General features: G+C 40.5%; 1 protein-coding gene across 2 annotated transcripts in view; it reads left to right on the plus strand.

Moving 5' to 3' along the window:
- The window catches only part of KYNU (kynureninase), a 190820-nt gene that overhangs the window by 40102 nt on the left and 129594 nt on the right, over positions 1-21124 (plus strand). For both annotated transcript variants that reach the window (XM_089679043.1, XM_089679044.1), the window contains exon 4: positions 18741-18802. In XM_089679043.1, coding sequence (XP_089535169.1) covers positions 18741-18802 — 62 coding nt within the window. The remainder of the gene's footprint in view (positions 1-18740; positions 18803-21124) is intronic.

Genomic DNA, 21124 nt, shown 5'->3' on the forward strand with positions numbered 1-21124 from the left:
GCATTGTCAGTTGGGGTGGAGTGTTAAATGTATTAGCAGATTTAGATACACTAACAAATTAAAGCCAAACCCCAGCTCACACTTTATAATCTGTTAAAGAATGTTTTTTTTTTTTCATTTGGGATAAAGGTTTTACACAAAAGCTGACCATTTTAACCACCCCTGTCATAGTTTAATGCTTTTTCTCACCCATGCAAATTGATTTATTCTGCTGGAGAGCTTGAGCTTTTACAAAAACAGACTTGCTGGCTGAATCACCAGATGAAAATATAAGAAAGAAAGCCTAAAAAAGATTATGAATGCAGCCAACGCATCTAATAATGGGTAAACTGCAATATAATAAACATTTGCTTTTAGGTTTAGCCACTTGACCTTCAGATTTCCCCCCTTCATGACCAGGCCATTTTATGCGATAAGGCGCTGCGTTTCTTTAACTGACAATTGCTCAGTCATGCAACACTGTACATAAATTTATGTAATTTTTTCCCTCAATCTTTCTGTTAGTGATATTTAACCATCTCTTTTTTTCCTTGCACTATAAATGATAAAACGCCTACATTTTTTTTTTTAAAATCAAATGTCTTCATAAATTTAGGTCAAAATGTATTCTGCTACATAATTATGGTAAAAAAAAATGCCAGTAGGCGTATATTGATTGGTTTGCGCAAAAGTTATAGCATCTACAAATGGCAGTATATGGACTGGAATTTTTTTTTATATTAGCAATGGCGGCGATCAGCAATTTATAGCAGGACGGCGATATTGCTGCGGACAGTCTGACACTAACTGACACTTTATGGGAACCAATGACACTAATACAGTGATTAGTGCTAACAATATACACTGTCACTGTACTAATGATACTGGCTGGGAAGGGGTTACACATCTAGGGCAATGAAAGAGCTAACTGTTTGCCTAGCTAGTGTTTGTGTGTACACTGCTCTGTTTTTTACAAGGCAATCTGCTAGATTTTATTCCCTGAATCATTGTTGACATAATACAGATCTGCTTTGTTTACATAGGCAGACCTGTATTCTGTCAGTCTCCTCGGAGATCAACAGGTGCCTGCGCTTATCCATTGGCTAGCACCTGTTATGTGGCTTCTGCTGTGTCCAATCACAGCAAAAGTGGCACTTTGGGGGCAGGTGTGCAACCCCCAGTGGTGGAAGTGCAAAATCACATTTATATAAATTATTTTGCAGAGAACGTTGGCCCTGTAGCAGTAAATTTGCTATAGAGCAGGCGGAAAGTATTAATAGAACTTTAAAGTATGGAAAGGTTTCTTCACAGTACAAGCTATGAGAATGTCGAATAGACTCCCTCGAGAGCTAGTTCTGGCTAGCTCAATGGATTGCTTTTAAAAAAGGCCTGGATTCTTACTTAGACACACAGAATATAACTGGATACTAACATTTATAAGTAAAGTTGATCCAGGGAATATCTGATTGCCTCTTGGGGGATCAGGAAGGAATTTTTTCCCCTGCAGGAGCAAATTGGATCATGCTTTACTGGGTTTTTTTTTTTGCCTTCCTCTGGATCAGCTGTGAGCATAAGATTATAACTTTTTTTTAATGGTTGAACTAGATGGGCTTTTGTCTTTTTTTTCAGCCAGACTAACTATGTAAAGTCCCATACACATGTGTACACTAGCCTGTTCAACACAAGCTGGCTGAACGGCCAGCTCCCGTTGAATGAGCATGCTGGAAAACCAACATCCGATCGGCATCTGATCAGTGCTGGCAGCCAATGGCTGCGAGCGCTGACCAGTGTTTCCTGGCGAAGGGGCAGTCCCTCTGTCAGCATACAATAGCTTAGCGGGGAGATCCTTGTACTAACATTGAATAGTTAGGACAGTTAGCTCTCCAGGTTTTTTTTTTCGTCCAGCCTTCTAGGTTGAACTAAAAAATAAAAATTGATCGTGTGTACCAGTCATAAGGCTTCAATTAGGCTTTAACTGGATGTGGCACTTTCACAAAACAAGATGGTATGACACCTTCCCCTACTCTCTTTTAGAAAACAAAATTATGCTTTTTTTGGGGTATGTAAAATCCAATATTGACTATGGTAAAAATAAAAAAGGTTATAGCTATTAAGTCTATTTCTAAATCTATTCCTATTAGGTCTTTTTTCAATGCTATCAAAACGCTGAGCAAGACAAAGCCAGGTTTAATAGTTAGAGAAAGAATAATATAAAATATTACATCAGTGAAAATCCTAGCACATCATTTAAAACAACCAATGTTTTTTAGGAACAGATGCATTTTTCAAGAAGGATTCTTTTGCAAAAATCCATCTATTCATACCAAATAATAGTTGCTCAAGTGATATGATGGGATTTTTCTTGCTGTATTATTTTTTTTTTTATATATATATCTATGATACTAGCCATTAAACTTAGCTTTGTCTTGCTCAGCATTTGAATAGCATGGGAAAAAGACTTAATAGAAATCTATTTTTGGACAGTGATGGATTATTTCAATCACTGTTTTGGGTGATCCCAGGGAGAGTGGTATTTGTTTAATTAATCATGAAAGTGAAGGATCAGCTTTTCATGCAAAATTATGTTTCCTTGGTAGCAGAGAGCTCTTGATTGTTTTTATAAGTTGCAGTTAATAAGACTGATAATAAACAGAGATCTTTTTTTCTTTTATTGGGGTAAGGGGGGTTCAATCTTGGGCAACCAGAGGAGAGTAATGTAGTAGCCCATGCAGCGCATCACGATAAATTGTAGGTGTGGCAAAATTGTACTAACAGTGGGAGAGGCTTAAAATGTGAGCTTGCTCACTGTATACATACCATATGGCCAGTCTTTGTACCTACAAGTGATAGTTTAACATACACTTACACAATTCTGCAGGGGATTCTTCCAAGGCATCCTGAGAAGAGCTGTACTGGTGACAGAGAGGTCCTATAAAAAGAAAGCATGCTTTAACATAAATACGGATGGCCAAAGGCCTCTCACCATACCAATGGTTTACAGATACCATCCTGATAATGCTACCTGACTCTAAGATGCTGATCTGGGAAAGGGATCAGCTAGGTCGGCCACGAATTCCATATTCAGACTCCATATTCCTCTCTGATGATCAGAAAAGAGCTGATCATCATTATAGAACCTCTTTGGTGATCTATCTGTCTTCTTTCCCCTTATCCCTTGCTCACGGGTCCCTTCCATTGGTCCTCTTGGGTTACCACAAGTGTTTTTATCCCCAGTCATCTCCCTTGCTCTAGTTTTCGTGATTTTGGGATTTGGTTCCCAGCTGCACTTCCTCTATCCTCCCTCCAGGTTCAGTGGGCAGTGCTTGACTGGCTGCTAATGCGACCAGTCAAGGTCTTCCCTCTCCTCTCCTCTTGCAACCTTTCAATCCCTTGGCCAGGGAAAATAAGTAACTGTGACATGGCCAAAAAAGTCCCTGAACTGTATGGCTTCCATCTGAAAGGGGCCACTAGCCGGGCTACACTAGCCTACCTTTTGCCTTTCTCCATAGAAGGGAGCTCTGGGAAGGGTTGGAACCTCATGGGATCGGTTATCTAAAACTGGTGCAGTCAGAATCTGGTGCAGCTGTGCATGGTAACCAATCAGCTTCCAACTTCAGCTTGTTCGATTAAGCGTGGGCAATAAAACCTGGAAGCGAACTGGTTTCTACGCAGAGCTGCACCGGATTTTGCATTCTCCAGTTTTAGTAAATAACCCCCTATCTCTCTCCTTATCTATGTCCTAGGCTCAGGCTAAACAGTGTTGACTTGTAATGCAGAGGAGTACTTAAATTGCTGCATGGATGGTGAATTTGGTTGGAATTATTGTAAGAGTACTGCCATTGTGTTGATGTATATCACTTTTATGACACTGATATCACTAATATAAGGTAAGGGAGGGAACAGCAAGATTTATTTATTTTGACTGTATAGATTGTGGAAACGCTTTCAATTGTTTGCAGCCCCCTAGTATACAGTAAGGAGGTAAAGCAATAAGCTGGTGATATCACCTATTGGTAGCGTGGGATAACTTGCTTTTTCACATATGATACTAAGCATTTGCATGAGTACTTATACTTGTGCAAATGCTCCAATACCTCTACTCACTGTGTCCCTGTATACATGGATGCCTCCTTCCAGTATCAGCCGAACCCTGTACCTTGAAACTCCCGTGCAAATCCTTAGCAGACTTTAATACTTCAGACTGTTCTTCAAACTTTGGAAATTGGCCCCTCAGCTCTCTCTTAGCTGAGACCACATTGAACCACTCGCATGCTCCAGCCTTCAGCCGAGGTCACTCTTCACTAGGACAAGTACCCTGCTGTTCTAGGCCCCCAGACTATTTATGCACACCTCAGCCACCTGCTGGTCATCCTCCTGACCCGGGATTGGCTGAGGCCATATAAATATTTATTCTGCCTATTTGATTACCCCACCTCCATGCTCCATAACAGCCCAGAATGTTCTGGAATTCAGGGGGGAGCAATCAAAGTTGCAGCCTGTAAAACCCAGAACAGCCAAAAGCAATCAACCTCCTCCACTGGCTACAGTGGAGCCAAAAACTAAATTTACCTAACATAGCAACAACCTAACTAGGAGGGTGCTACACTTAAATAGATTTTTTTTCCATGTAAACCAAAGATTTAGCACTAATTTCAGATCAACAAGTATTTTAGCAAACAGATACACACATTTTATAACAAAACTCTTCCAATGGTAGATTTACTAAACCAAAAGGAAGAAAATAAGATAATTTCACATATATATTTTTAGATTTCATTTCCCAGAGTCTGTGAACCAGAGACCGGTGGACTTTGTGAAGCAGTAATGTGGAATGTAGTGTTAGCGATGCCAACGAGCTGATTCAGCACAGGGCGTCTGACGACAGATAGAATCAGAGTGATGAAGTGTATATGCAAAAAGGCAAAGTGCATTTAAATTAGAGTGATTGGACGGCTATTCATTAAAATGGTAGCAAGTGATTTATACAGCACTATGCAGAGCCTGCTCCTATTCCCGGCCATTATTAGTTCTCTAATACCCAACTTCTATTAATCACTTGAGGGAGATTGTATAACCCTTACTATCGGCATCCATTTTAAAGCAATACAACCAAATTAGAATGTAGAAATCTATTTGAAGACAACTACAATTCTTGTGTAAAAGTACCTGTCATTCATACTAAGCTGGTTTTTGGTGGCCTTTAAGGGTGCCAATGGCTTTACATAGATCCTAAAAGGTTACAAAAGCTACTTTAAACTATGTTGGGCCTGTTATAAAGATCACTAAGGAATTAAACTAAACTCTAATTACACGCACCAAAAACACCCTCTAAATAAAGTAAAATAAGAGCAGATTGTTTATTATTTTATTCAGATAAATTAAGTTCAAGCTGTTGAATTAGCAAAAGTGAGAGTTTAGCAGAACTTGGTCAAAGGTAATTCTCAGAAAAATCGATTCCACCAAAATCATTCCACTCATCCCTAATTGAGATCTACAGGGCTGACATCTTCCTATGTTAAAACTTTGGTCCATATTAAAACATGGAAGCTGAATTCCAGGTATGGCAGTTTTTACAGAGTTATATTGGACCAGCAAGGGCCAATTAATTACAAATAATAAGCAATTTATTAAGCTATTTGAATACATTTATATACATTAAAAATATCTAGTTTACCAAGCTTTCTACCAAATTAAAAAAATTATCTCTCTCTCTCTCTCTCTCTCTGTATGTGTAGTGTGTGTGTGTATGTATATATGTATATATATATGTGTGTGTGTGTGTATGTGTATATATATATATATATATATATATATATATATATATATATATATATATATAAAATCTCCAAACATATAAAATGACTGGCCTTATAGGTCCACCAATGTACAATATACTATTGTACAGCATAATTGTGCATATATTGTAATATAATAATACCAGTTGCTTATTATATGTATTGTTATATATTATACTTATTATTTACAATATAGTATATATTGTATTATACAGTATATATTTAGAAAAGTGCAGTATATTATATAAATATCAAACTTTATGTATTTTTATATTATTTTAGTATTATATTTTTTATTATTATTCATAATAAAAATATATTGCGATATAAGTGTACAATATATTTGTATATATAACTATTATGTACTGTAGACAGATATGAACTTCTAAAAAGAGTCATTTGATCTGTTCATATGCTATATATATTTTTTTTATTTGTAAGGAATTATGATGGGCTTCCAGATATATTAATACAATTGAAAATCATTTTATATAATATTTTTTTTTTCTTGCAATTATATATTGAGATATTAATTATTACATGCAAAATAGCAGAGTCTGCTTATTTAGTTAGCCCCTCCCATCCCAAACAAGCACCTGTGGAGGAATAAAGTAAATTAATATATTTACCTTATCCCTACTTCTGACCATGGTATTCTTTGATATTCACATCTCTAAACTTTATAAGCTCTAGAATTTTTTTTTCAAATGTTCTTTTGACTTTATATTTTTATTGTTCTATGAAATGCCCCCATTCATCCACGCTCATTATCAGGTAATATTTATCTTCTGTCAAAATAACGGCGTGCCCTTTCTAACATCGCGGCAGCCTTTAAAATCGCCTGAGTCTTGAATATATTAACATTGCTCCCGTATAGAAGAAAACAACACTGGGATTAATCTGCAGAGTTTGTTCATTTCTTTACTTACACTGACCTGAAATCTTATGGCGGGAGCTTGATATCCATGATCAGAATTTATAATTAAAGATTTCAGGTCATCAAGAGCCAATGTAAGAAAGTGAAGATGGTGGAAATGCAAACATCAGGCAATTAGATGTGTGGTTTGTGGTTCTAGGCTGCACCAGAACAAAATAACTGCTGAGGTCAACTGGTTAGCATGCAAAACATGGACATTCAAGCCTGTATGTAAACCCTACCTGAATGATATTTAGCTTACTAAATCAATGATAAAAATGTCATTTTGTAACATAAAATATTTGTTTTAAATACTTTAATGGGGCAATATTGCGCCTACTTTTTTTTTATTTATTTAAATATTTATTAATAATTTTCACAAAAATAACAATAAAAAAAAAAAAAAAAAAAAAACTATTACTCCCATTGATACCAACCATGGTGCACTATTTTTCCCATTGATACCAACCATAATGCATTATTCCTCCCATTGATACCAACCATGGTACGCTATTTCTCCCATTGATACCAACCATGGTACGCTATTTCTCCCATTGATACCAACCATAATGCATTATTCCTCCCATTGATACCAACCATGGTGCACTATTTCTCCCATCGATACCAACCATGGTGCATTATTCCTCCCATTAATACCAACCATGGTGCATTATTCCTCCCATTGATACCAACAATGGTGCATTATTCCTCCCATTGATACCAACCATGGCGAATTATTCCTCCCATTGATACCAACCTTGGTGTACTATTCCTCCCATTGATACCAACCATGGTGCACTATTCCTTCAATTCATACCAACTATGGTGCACTATCCCTCTCATTAATACCAACCATGGTGCACTATTCCTTCCATTTATACCAACCATGATGTACTATTCCTCCCATTGATTCCAACCATAGTGCACTATTCCTCCCATTGATACCAACCATGATGCATTATTCCTCCCATTGATACCAACCATGGTGCACTATTCCTCCCATTGATTCCAGCCATAGTGCACTATTCCTCCCATTGATTCCAACCATGGTGCACTATTCCTCCCATTGATTCCAACCATAGTGCACTATTCATCCCATTGATACCAACCATGATGCATTATTCCTCCCATTGATTCCAACCATGGTGCACTATTCCTCCCATTGATTCCAACCATAGTGCACTATTCATCCCATTGATACCAACCATAGTGCACTATTCCTCCCAGTGATACCAACCATAATGCACTGTTCCTCCTATTGATACCAACCATGATGCACTAGTCCTCCTGCTAAAACCAACAAATGGGCACTATTCCTGCTGTTAAAACCAATAATGGGACACAGTCCAAGCTGGCCACAGTCTGGCCCCCGTAAATCCAGAAGAACAGTAAACTGGCCCTTTGTTTAAAACATTTGGAGACCCCTGCCCTAGAGAATAAAATGGTGGTCATTGGAATTTTTTATTTCACACTGTTTTTTGGACAGCAGTTTTACAAACAATTTTATTGGGAAAAATACACTTTAATGAATTAAAAAAAAAAACACAAAACATAATATATACCCCAATCATTTTGTAAAATATGACAGATAATGTTATGCCAAGTAAATAGATATTTAACATGTCACGCTTTAAAATTGCGCACGCTTGTAGAATGGCACGAAACTATGGTACTTAAAAATCTCCATAGGCGGCAATTTAAACATTTCTACAGGTTACCAGTTTAGAGTTACAGAGGAGGTATATTGCCTGAATTATTGCTCTCGCTCTGATATTTGCAGTGATACCTCACATGTGTGGTGCGAACAATGTTTACATATGTGGGCATGACCTACATATGCGTTCAACACTGCGTGCAAGCATGGGGGGACGGGGGCACTTGAAAAAATGTTTACTATTTTATTACTTTTTTTAATTTTTACATTGTTCCTTTATTTTTTTTACTGCTCCTTGCCACCTGTTTGAAAGAACCCTAGGTGCATAACAACGACATTCATGACAGAATTGCCAATTATTTTTTAATATTTTATTATTGTTATTTATTGTTATTGTATTTTTATTGTCCAGCAAATATTTGCATTTTGAAATGCATCGCTAAACCTTTATACATAGACCTTTAAAAGAGAAGTTTGTTTGTTTGGTTTTTTTTTTTTTAGAAATCATACTTACCTAGGTAAATGCTGCATCTGTCTCTCGCCAGCTCTAAGACTGAGAACTGAACGATCAGACACTGATTGCTCAGAAAAAAAACAGGAGGGTGCACACACTTGCATTACCAACGATGTATTGTTTGTGTAATAAAATTATTCATAATGAATACTCACAAAAATGGAGACTACAATTGGAGTTGGGAATCATGTAACAACATGCACCCTTGCTGACCTGGTGAACTGACGCATTTTGGAGGCATACCTTCCTCCACAGAGCAAAGCTGATCTCTCAGTTCTCAGTGAGAGGTTGAGCCAAGTGCTGGTTCACACATCTGGGTGGATCCTGACTTTAAAGTTGGGATCTTTCCCCAGCCTGGACCGTCTGGGTGATGTCATCCAACAGCGGATTTTAGCCTGTTGTCTGCTGAAAACGGGTCTCAGGAGTACAGAATGAACTTGCACTCCTGTGATCCACAGGAAAGGTACCGCTAAACAAACTTTGGCTGTACTTCTCCTTTAAGTTTTTAATTTTTTAACAACAGTTTAAACTTCAGGCAAATTTGAAAAAAATACCAAAAAATACATCAAAGTTTTTTGACTAAGTTATAAATACTTGACCGTGCCTTTAGACTAGTCCCCTTTAAACCTCTGCAGGGCTGGGCTGTGGGAAGGAGAGGCAGATGTGTACTAAAGTATCAGTCTTGTGGTGGCCATACACACCTTTGATAAATGGTCATTTTTTTTTTTTCTGATCAAACTCTTCCGATAGGAATAATCTATCGATAGTTGAAAACCCATACAATCAATATACCACATATGCAGAAGTGGATTTTGATTGCTAGTTAAAGTGTTACTAAACCCAGGACCCTGCATTCACTGTATCTGGTCTTCCACAGTACACAGAACATGGACATGCAATTATTTTAGTAAATATAAACTGCTAAATATCTTTTCTCATCAGCAGTATATAACAGTGGCTTGTAGAAGGAGTTTTGTATTCTCCATTAACTGTCCTATGAGGCTGCATGACCCCTGACCCTCTGTCTGGACATTGCTGATTGGCCCTGTGCTGATCACATGCACTCTCCCATACACACTAAACTAAGCATGTGCAGAGTGCCTCCTAGAGCTGGATTGGGGACAGTAGAAGAAAGGGAGGATCAGAGAAGACAAGATCAAACAGCCTTTTTACATAATGCAGAGGATTAACCCCTTAGGTTCCACAGTGAGTATAACAAGCATGCTTTACTGCATATACAGACTGATTTTACTGTTGTGGGTTTAGTAACACTTTAACATAACAATTATAATTTACAGTCACAAGTTATTGATCGCTTCTCGGTTTCCATCATGTAATCGTATAATCTGATTGAAATACAATCATATTCATGGACAAAGTATCTCAGCACTGCAGATTGATGCAAAATGATCAATAATATTCTGCCCTGGCTCATCATCTCAGCTTGATCGAATCTGATCGAAATTGAGTCTAAATTGATCAGAAAAGAAGTTATGGCATTTGATTATTTGCAGGTTCAATTGTTTTGATTGAGTCGCGCAATTATTGGATAAAAAACCACAACACTTGGAACTCACTGACAAAGAAAAATTGGGGGCTGAGCAGAGCAGTAACTTCCTTCACTGACTGATTTGCAGGTCGTAGATACAATCTATTGCCCAACTGCAGTTAATAACAGTATGGTCACTGACCCGGCTGTGCTGTGCTAGAGGTATTTCGATTGCAAGAATATTTTAACAGAATAACTAACAACTTTTGGCAGGTAAGGCAACTCACATGCACATACAGTATTTCAGTTGTGCATTTAGCCTGGAATTCAGTGGTCTGAGGTCACGTGAATTCCCTTTTTGTGTGTGATAAAAGAATGGGACACCATGAATATATAAATCGGTTTCTAAAAGTTTTGACATGTGAATGCCTGAGCATTCACACAGCCATTACTAATTGTTCTTGTAATGTGTCTAATACGTGTAGTTCCTATGATCATCAACTCCATCTAGTGGCCATAATGTGGGATTTTCCTGAAATACTGCAACTGGGAAAATACCAGTTTTTGGCAACTAAGCACAGCTGACAATCACAGGAAATACATACTGTATTACTGTATATTTGACCCATAATGGAGTTAATTCATAATGGCTCTGCAAATACTTTAAACAACAGTGTGTATATATATATATATATATATATATATATATATATATATATATATATATATATATGCCCCTAATGTTTTATATTAAGTAATCATTTTCATTAATACTAATAAAATACAGTAACATAATAAAATAGTTTAAAATAAAATAGTTGTAATATTTTTTTTCTGAAATTTTATTCCAATAAAGTGTATCTAAAGTCAGGCAGCACAGTGGCTAAAAGGTTAGCACTTCCGCCTGGCAGTACTAGGGTCGTTGGTTCAAATCCCAACCATGGCATCATCTGCCTGAAGTTTTCATGTTCTCACTGTGCCTGCGTGGGTTCCTCCAGGTACTCTGGTTTCCTCCCACACTCCAAAGACATGCTGGTAGGTTAATTGGCTCCTGTCTAAATTGTCCCTAGTATGTGTATGTATGAATGTGAGTTAGGGACCTTTGATTGTATGCCCCTTGAGGGTTAGGGACTGATGTGAATGTGCAATATATATGTAAAGCGCTGCGTAAATTGACAGCACTATATAAGTACCTGAAATAAATAAAAAAAAAAGTTAAAACATAAATGTAATATATTGCAGTTTACCACTCCTTAGATGTGGTGCCTCCAATAGTTTCTTTGCTTTTCACCTGATGATCCTGCCAGTAACACACTTCCATCCCAAGAGTGACAACTCTCACCCACTGTACTTTATCTATGGAGGAGCATTGTCACCCCAGGCTGCTAAGCTACTACGAACCATAGGTAGGTGTTGTTTTATTGCTAAAGTAAAGGCCAAACAGTTAGGGTAGAGCGGGATTAGAACCCCTGAAAGGGTTTTACTTCTGGAATCTCCCATAGAAACAAAATGTGCATGCGACTTTTAAAGAGGTACGCCATAAAGGAAACAATCCAGTATTATAAAATCTTGCAGTCTTTATTCAAAATATACATATGATTATTAACTGGTTCTCGCCTGCCAACAGCAGATTGACGGCCAGGTGGGCCTTTCGTTCCTCCGGGTGGAGTCATATGACGTCTCGCACAGCGTGATGGTCTGTAGTAAGCTGTGTCCCTCGGAATCACAGCTGATCACATGTAAACAAATGCCAGTTATTGATATTACCTTTCTTCAGCAATGCCACAGCACTGGGGAAAGAAAAGCTGATAACTTGCTTTCCTGTGACAGGAGAATTTGCACTGATAATCAGTGCCCATCAGTGCAGAATATCAGTATAGCCCCGCAGCATATCAGTGGCCATCAGTGCAAAATATCAGTGCAGCCCCATCAGTGCAATCCATGTCTATCAGTGCTCATCAGTACAGCATATCAGTGCCCATTAGTGCCACCTATCAGTGCCACCTTATCAGTGCATCATCATCAGTGCACATCAGTGAAGTTTATCAGTGCCACCCATCACTGCCCATCAGTGCCGCCTTATCATTACAGCTTGATCAGTGTCCATCAGTACAGCCTCATCAGTGCCCATCAGTGCAGCCTCATATATGCCTATCAGTGCCCATCAGTGCAGCCTATCAGTGCCCATCAGTGCAGCCTCATCAGCTCACATCAGTGAAGAAGAAAAATTAGTTATTTGCAAATTTTTAGAATGGAAACTAAGAAAATGGTTTTATTTTTCAAATGTTTTCTTCTTTTTTCGTTTGTTTAGCAAAAAATAAAAAACCCAGCTGTGATTAAATATCACCAAAAAAGCTCTATCTGTCTCAAAAAAAAAGATAAAAATGTCATTTGTGTACAGTGTTGCATGACCGCACAATTGTCGTTCAAACTGTGACAGCGCTGAAAGCTGAAAATTGGCCTGGGCAAGAAGGGGATGAAAGTGCCTGGTATTGAAGTAATTAAAAACATCCAAGGAAATGTACAGAGTCATTAGATATCAGAAACACAGTATATGTTTTTGTTAGCAATTCATATATAAAAAGCATTGTATAGCAACATTATGAGCATTGCGAGGATGATGAAGCAACATCATGAATCTCTACACATTTCGTGAAACAGCATTCACTTCTTCAGGAGTAATTATTGCTGATCAAGTACAGCATCTTGAAAAAGTATTCATACCCCTTGAAATTTTCCACATTTTGTCATGTTACAACCAAAAACATACCGTCGTATAAGACGACTTTTTGACCCTTGAAAATCTTCTCAAAAGTCGGGGGTCGTCTTATACGCCGGTACACATGTTTAGGGGGGCTGCGGCATTAAGTACAGGGGTTTGCAGGGGCTGATGTCTCTTACCTGGATCCAGTCCCACGACGATCCGGTCCAGGAAGCGCGGCGTCTCCTTCAGTTCGGCCACTGGATGTTCATGCGGCTGCTCGGCTCCGCCTCCTCACCGGTGATTGGCCGCCAGAACTGTAGCTCAGGAAAGGCACACAGGCGGCCAATCACCGGCGAGGGGGCGGAGCCGAGCGGCCCCGCGAAAATTGAGTGCCGGAGCAGCAGGTAAGTGTTCTGTGTAGAGGTGCTGCTGCAACCACATATGCTGGCTGCAGCAGTACCATACGAGAACAGGGTCAGCAACTCTCAGTGGGAGGAATAGTGCCCCATCATTGGTGTCACTGATACCAATGATGGGGCACTATTCCTCCCACTGACACCAACGATGGGGCACTATTCCTCCCCCCCACTGACACCAATGATGGGGCACTATTCCCCCCCCCCACTGACACCAATGATGGGGCACTATTCCACCCCCCACTGACACCAATGATGGGGCACTATTCCTCCCACTGACATCAATGATGGGGCACTATTCCTCCCACTGACACCAATGATGGGGCACCATTCCTGCCACTGATACCAATGATGGGGCACCATTCCTGCCACTGATACCAATGATGGGGCACTATTCCTCCCACTGATACCAATGATGGGGCACTATTCCTGCCACTGATACCAATGATGGGGCACTATTCCTCCCACTGACACCAATGATGGGGCACTATTCCTCCCACTGACACCAATGATGGGGCACTATTCCTCCCACTGACACCAATGATGGGGCACTATTCCTCCCACTGACACCAATGATGGGGCACTATTCCTCCCACTGACACCAATGATGGGGCACTATTCCTCCCACTGACACCAATGATGGGGCACTGTTCCTCCCACTGACACCAATGATGGGGCACTGTTCCTCCCACTGACACCAATGATGGGGCACTGTTCCTCCCACTGACACCAATGATGGGGCACTGTTCCTCCCACTGACACCAATGATGGGGCACTGTTCCTCCCACTGACACCAATGATGGGGCACTGTTCCTTCCACTGACACCAATGATGGAGCACTATTCCTCCACTGATACTAATGATAGGGCACTATTCCTGCCACTAATGCCAATGATGGGGCACTATTCCTGCCACTAATACCAATGATGGGGCACTATTCCTGCCACTAATACCAATGATGGGGCACTATTCCTCCCACTGACATCAATGATGGGGCACTATTCCTCCAACTGGTGTGCATTGGAAGAGGGGTAGTCTTATACGGCGAGTATAGCCCAAACACTACATTTTAGCAGGAAAAGTAGGGGGGTCGTCTTATACGCCCAGTCGTCTTATACGCCGGCAAATACGGTAAATGTATTTTATTGGGATTTGATGTGATAGACCAGTGGTGGGCAACCTTTTTTTTTTCAACTGAGCCAAATCTTGCCAAAACCACGATTGAAATTTATTTTGAGAGCCACATTTTTAAAACTGAAAACACATAGGATGGTACACTGTTTTTAGTTTCAATAAGTTTTTATAGTAATTCATCCCCCATATAGTAATTCATCCCCCATATAGTAATTCATCCCCCATATAGTAATTCATCCCCCATATAGTAATTCATCCCCCATAGTAATTCATCCCCCATATAGTAATTAATCCCCCATATAGTAATTCATCCCCCATATAGTAATTCATCCCCCATAGTAATTCATCCCCCATATAGTAATTCATCCCCCATATAGTAATTCATCCCCCATAGTAATTCATCCCCCATATAGTAATTCATCCCCCCTATAGTAATTCATCCCCCCTATAGTAATTCATCCCCCATATTAATTCATCCCTCATATAGTAGTAGTAAGTAAGTAGCAAGTAGTAAGCCAAGTCCCCCCTGTGTCAATTCACTTACCTTTGCTCCGCGCGTTCCTCTCGCCGTGTTCCCTTGCCGTTCCGGTCTTCAGGGCGGACTGTGAGAGGAGCCTAGCTCCTCTCACGTTCGTCACGCTGCCCCGCCTACACACATCCTGACAGCCAATCACTGGCTATCAGGATGTGAGTGGCAGCGAGACTGGCCAATCATTGCATTTGAGCGCGCTGCCCTGGCTGTTTTTTTTTGGATCACGCTGCAGAGTCCCTGCCGCCCGAGAGGAGGGAGGGGAGCGGGCGCCCGGCACACAAGAGCCGCATTAAAGCGTGTAAAGAGCCGCATGTGGCTCGCGAGCCGCGGCTTGCCGACCACTGTGATAGACCAACACAAAGTGGCACATCATTGTGAAGTGGAAGGAAAATGATAAATGATTTTAAGTATATTTGTTACCAGTAAATATGTGAAAAGTGTGGTGTGCATTTGTATTCAGCCCCCTTTATTCTGATACCCCTAACTAAAATCTAGTGGAACCAGTTGCCTTCAGAAGTCACCTAATTATTAAACAGAGTCCACCTGTGTGCAGAGATCCACAACTCAGGTGGGAGAATCTGTCCACAGGACAACTATTAGTCGTGCACTCCACAAATCTGGCTTTATGGAAGAGTGGCAAGAAGACAGCCATTGTTGAAAGAAAGCCATAAGAAGTCCCATTCGCAGTTTGCAACAAGCCATGTGGGGGACACAGCAAACATGTGGCAGAAGGTGCTCTGGTCAGATGAGACCAAAATTGAACTTTTTGGCCGAAAAGAAAAATGCTATGTGTGGTGGAAAACTAACACTGCACATCACCCTGAACACACCATCCCCACCTTGAAACATGGTGGTGGCGCATCATGTTATGGGGATGCTTCTCTTCAGCAGGGACAGGGAAGCTGATCAGATTTGATGGGAAGATGAATGGAGCCAAATACAAGGCAATCTTAGAAGAAAACCTGTCTGCAAAAGACTGGAGACTGGGGCGGAGGTTCACCTTCCAGTAGGACAATGACCCTAAACATACAGCCAGAGCTACAATGGAATGGTTTAGATTAAAGCATATTCATGTGTTAGAATGGCCCAGTCAAAGTCCAGACCTAAATCCAATTGAGAATCTGTGGCAAGACTTGAAAATTTCTGTTCACAGACGCTCTCCATCCAATCTGAAAGAACATGAGCTATTTTGCAAAGAAGAATGGGCAGAAATGTCCCTCTCTAGATGTGCACAGCTGGTAGAGACATGCCCAAAAAGACGTGCAGCTGGAATTGCAGAGAAAGGGGGTTCTACAATATAAATACAAATGCACGCCACACTTTTCATATATGTATTTGTAAAAAATATTAAAAACCATTTTTATCATTTTCCTTCCACTTCACAATTATGTGCCACTTTGTGCTTGTCTATCTCATTAAATCCCAATAAAATACATTTACATTTTAGGTTGTAACATGACAAAATGTGGAAATTTCAAGGGGTAAGAATACTTTTTCAAGGCACTGTATACACCAATTGGAAGCCTCACCTGATTGTGATCCCCTGTTGTGCTCAGGATCCAGCCAGTGATGGTCTGGCTGTCATTTGTCATTTTCCAGTTGGTGTATACTTGATCACTCCTGAAGAAGTGAACATTGTTTCACGAAACGCGTAGAGTTTCATGACGTTGCTTGATCATGCCTGCTGTGCTCTTAATGTTGCTCTACAATGCTTTTTATATGTGAATTGATGACAAATGTATTTCTGATATATCTAATGATTCTGTACACTTACTTGGAGGTTTTTAATAATCATATGTATATTTTAGCAAAGTGGCAAGATTTTTAAATGTTGGATCGTTTCTTTTATTATTATTACAGGTACTTATATAGTGCCATCACTTTATGCAGCACTTTACATATATATTGTATATTCACATCAGTCCCTAACCCTCAAGGGGTGTACAATCTAAGGTCCCTAACTTGCATACATACACATACTAGGGCCAATTTACACAGGAGCCAGTTAACCTACCAGCATGTCTTTGGAGTGAGGGAGAAAACCTGAGTACTTAGAGGAAACCCATAAAGGCACAGGGAGAACATCGAAATTCCAGGCAGGTAGTGCCGTGGTTGGGATTTGAACCAACGACGCTAGTATTGCCAGGCGGAAGTGCTAACCATATGGCATACCTCTTTGTAAGTCCCATGGGCATTGTGTATGTATGAGAGATTTCATATAGTTTTGGGACTGAGCTACGCCTCATTCATGCACAGAAGCCAGTGTTTACATGCCACGTTTTTACTGCTGTCTGTGCCCCTGTTAAGGAGATGCCCTTGCTCTATTTGTCCTATTAACCTTTATCTTTGAGAGCGAAAAAAAATCCTAAATTTTGGGTTGTCACCAGAACAGGAATAAAGGAGAAATCTTCCAATGGGGGCACTAGTTCTGGTGACAACCCAGGATTAGTGCTTATTGGAGTCCTCCAAAGTCACATACTCAGTTTAGACACAAATAATGTTTACCAGTATTTGTAGACTTTGCTCATTGGAAGTGCAGCAGGACAAAAGCGCATAGTTTGAACAGTGGTAGCTGGATACAGAGAAGCTCCCCATGACTGACGGACAGCTAATATTGTACTTATCCACAAAAAGGCAGCAAGATAGAAACTGGCAATTACTGGCCAGTGACTTTAACATCTGTTGTAGTGAAGTTAATGGAATCACTCCTGAAAAGAAGGATCATTGATCACTTGAAAACACACAACTTGCTCGATCTAAAGTAGCATGGCTTTACCGTGGGCAGATCATGATAGACTAATCTGATTGGATTTTTTTTTTACTATATTACCAATTTTTTTGACCAGGTAGGGCAGTATTTTCAACATGAAACCAAAATCAAGAACACGGGGACATGGCCTTAAACTAACTGGAAGTTCAAAACTAATCTCAGAAAATTTTATTTTACTCAAGCAGTTGATGGTTGAAATAAACTTCCAGCAGGGATAGTGAGCCGGTCAACAGTAAATAGCTTCAAACATGCTTGGGATAAGTTTGTATCTATAAAAAAACAACCCCCCACCCCACAAAAAAAAAACAAAAAACGGGCAGACTCAATGGACCACTCGGTCTTTTTCTGGCGTCACTTTGTATGTTTCTATGTTTCATGCAGATCCCCAAGCATTTTGCATTTTTTTTTGGACGCATCACAAAGCATTGCCCGATGAACGTATTCCTTGCCTCTGCAGATTAGGTCGCTCGGTATTGTTGTAGAAAGTTGATTAATTTGGCAATCTCATTCATTCCTACATTTCAGAACCCCGTGTATCTTCTGTTCTCTTTTAAACTCCCATTTTCACCTGCTTTCCTAACTAAATCAAAGTTTGTACAGATTCAGCGGGAAAATAATCACGGCCATAAATCAAGCGCCAGTTTACTACATAACACGACTACTTTATTATCTTTCTTATTCCGGTCGCCAAATGAGGGAAATAAATAGACCGCCACGTTTATTTTTGTGACACATTAAAAAATGCGTTCACTATTTCTGCATAGTAGAGATTTTCCATATTATTGGAAATTAAGGGACAAAAAAGAGAATTGCTGAGATCTCTGTAATGTTTTGCAGGTGCCAAATCTGAAGAGGTGGCATTAATGAATGGACTGACGGTTAATTTGCATCTTCAGATGGTAAGTCTTTTCTCTCCTGCGCTGGATGGTCTACTTTCAATTGCAGATTCTCCTTATCTATTATGCGTGCTCACACTGAGAATCATTACTTTTTCTATTCAAGAAACTGTTTCCTTCCAACGCACAGAAGCAAATATGGAACAATAATCGTCTGCGGCTTCTGAGTTTTACATTTTTCAGAACCAGGTTACAATCCTAGGTAAATCGTCATTTTTCTACGAGGTCATATCAATGCTGTGTACTTAAAGGGTTTTCTACTTTTAAATAGGACCATGCGCTAAAGTGCAAGGTCCACATGTAAGCGGTTCCTATGTGAACTGCTAACTATGGAGGAACCACCAGAAGCTGTGAGATACACTGTTTCTTTGTCTAGAAAATAAAGAGGTAGACCTCATTTTCAAATGATACAAGTTCCACTTACAATTTCACTGTGCCAGAGGAGTGCTGCATTGTAGGGGTGGTGGTAAGGTTAACTCTTTCTAGATTCCTCCAGGCCGCTGAGGTATAAGGTGGCCCAAGACCCAAGACTAGTCTGGGAAGGGAACCTTGAAAAGGAATCCTTTTTCTATGAGGCTATATCAACTTTGACTATTTAAAGGGTTTTCTACTTTAAATGGAAACATGCGTTAAAATCCAAGGCCTGTGTGTAGGAGGGGCTTAAGTGTCATACAAACTTATGGAAGAACCACCAGACAGGATGGCTTGGTACATTTGTAATGAATATGAGATTAACAAGATTTAGTGGTCAATTTCAACCAGCAAGACACAGTAGTCAAATACAATCTTTGCCACAAAAGGTGTGAGATACATTGTTTCTTTGTCTGGGAAATACTGACAGAGGTAGACCTTATTTTCGAGTGAAACTAGTTACTGTGAGGGACCGCCGAGCGGCACCACTAGCACTCCACTGGTCAGGCGTGCCCAGAGCGCAGAGTCTAAGCCCCAGGGTACTTGTTCACCAGGGCCCCTGATGGTGGGGATGGACTTGTAGTACCCCGAGACCAGGTCGCCTCTACTGAGCACACCTGTCAGTGGTAGGGGTGTTCGCCAGGGGCTCCAACCAGGGAGAGCCAGATGTGAGGAGGTCGGGTGACCCCGATGGGATGGATGGATGGCTGAGCAAGTGCATAGTCAGACAGGCCGAGTCGGTAAAGTAGAGGACGGTAAGGTACAAGGGAGCAGGCAGAGAATCGTCGGGTCACACGCCAGGTCAGCAACAGGAGGTCAGATCTAATGGGGGGCATCCAGGGAGAGAGGTCAGGCAAGCAAGGGTCTGGGCAGGAGAAATCAGCAGGTCAATAAACAATCCGGGTCAATAAACTTACTAGGCACAGGTACAGGATCACAGGGAGCAGGTAAGACCAGAAGGCAGAGAAATGACAGCTCAGGGACCTTTAAATATCCCGCCCTGCGCTGCCATTGGTGCCCAGCGGGCGGCCGCGGCTTCTACTGCGCATGCGCGAACTCGAACGCCGCGGCCGGCCCAGACCTAGTGCCCGTGTACAGGGCGGAGCAGTGCGCCTGCGCCGGGACCATCGCGGCAGGGATCGAGGAGATCCCTGACAGTTACACTTATAATTTCACTGTACCATAGGAGTGCTCCATTGGAAGGGTGGTGGTAAGGTTAACTGTTGCTAGATTCCGCCAGGCTGCTGCGGTATAAGATTACCCAAGTTTAGTCCGGAAAGGGAACCTTGAAAAGGAAATTTTTTCTATGAGGTTATATCAATGTTGCATATTTAAAGGGTTTTCTACTTTTAAATAGAACCTTGCACTAAAATTCAAGGCCTAAGTGGTTTACCAACTTATGGAAGAACCACCAGACAGGGTGGCTTTGCACTGTTTTTTTAGGAATATGAGATTAACAAGATTTAATGGTCTACCCCAACCAACAAGACACAATAGCCAAATATAATCTTGGCACCGTAGAAGCTGTGGGATATATTGTTTCTTTGTGTGTGAAATACTGGCAAGAGGTAGACCTTGTTTTTGAATGATACAAGTTCTACTTACAATTTCACTATGCCAGAGGAGTTCTCCATTGGAGGGGTGGCAGTGAGGTTAACTGTTGCTAGATTCTGCCAGACCTCTGCGGTATAAGATGACCCAAGACCCAAGACTAGTTCATGAATGGAACTTTAAAAAGGAAACATTTCTCTGAGGTTATATTAATGTTGTGCATTTTAGGGGCTTACTACTTTTAAATGGAACCATGTTCTAAAATGCAAGGTCTGCATGTAGGAGGGGCCTAAGTGGTGTATCAACTTATTAAGGAACCAACAGACAGGGTGACTTGGCACTGTTTTTAATAATCTGAGATGA

The sequence above is a fragment of the Staurois parvus genome, unplaced genomic scaffold (genome assembly GCF_062004578.1).
Source record: "Staurois parvus isolate SC_StPar_1 unplaced genomic scaffold, SC_StPar_1.0 ptg000216l, whole genome shotgun sequence".
NCBI classification, from domain to species: Eukaryota; Metazoa; Chordata; class Amphibia; order Anura; family Ranidae; genus Staurois; species Staurois parvus.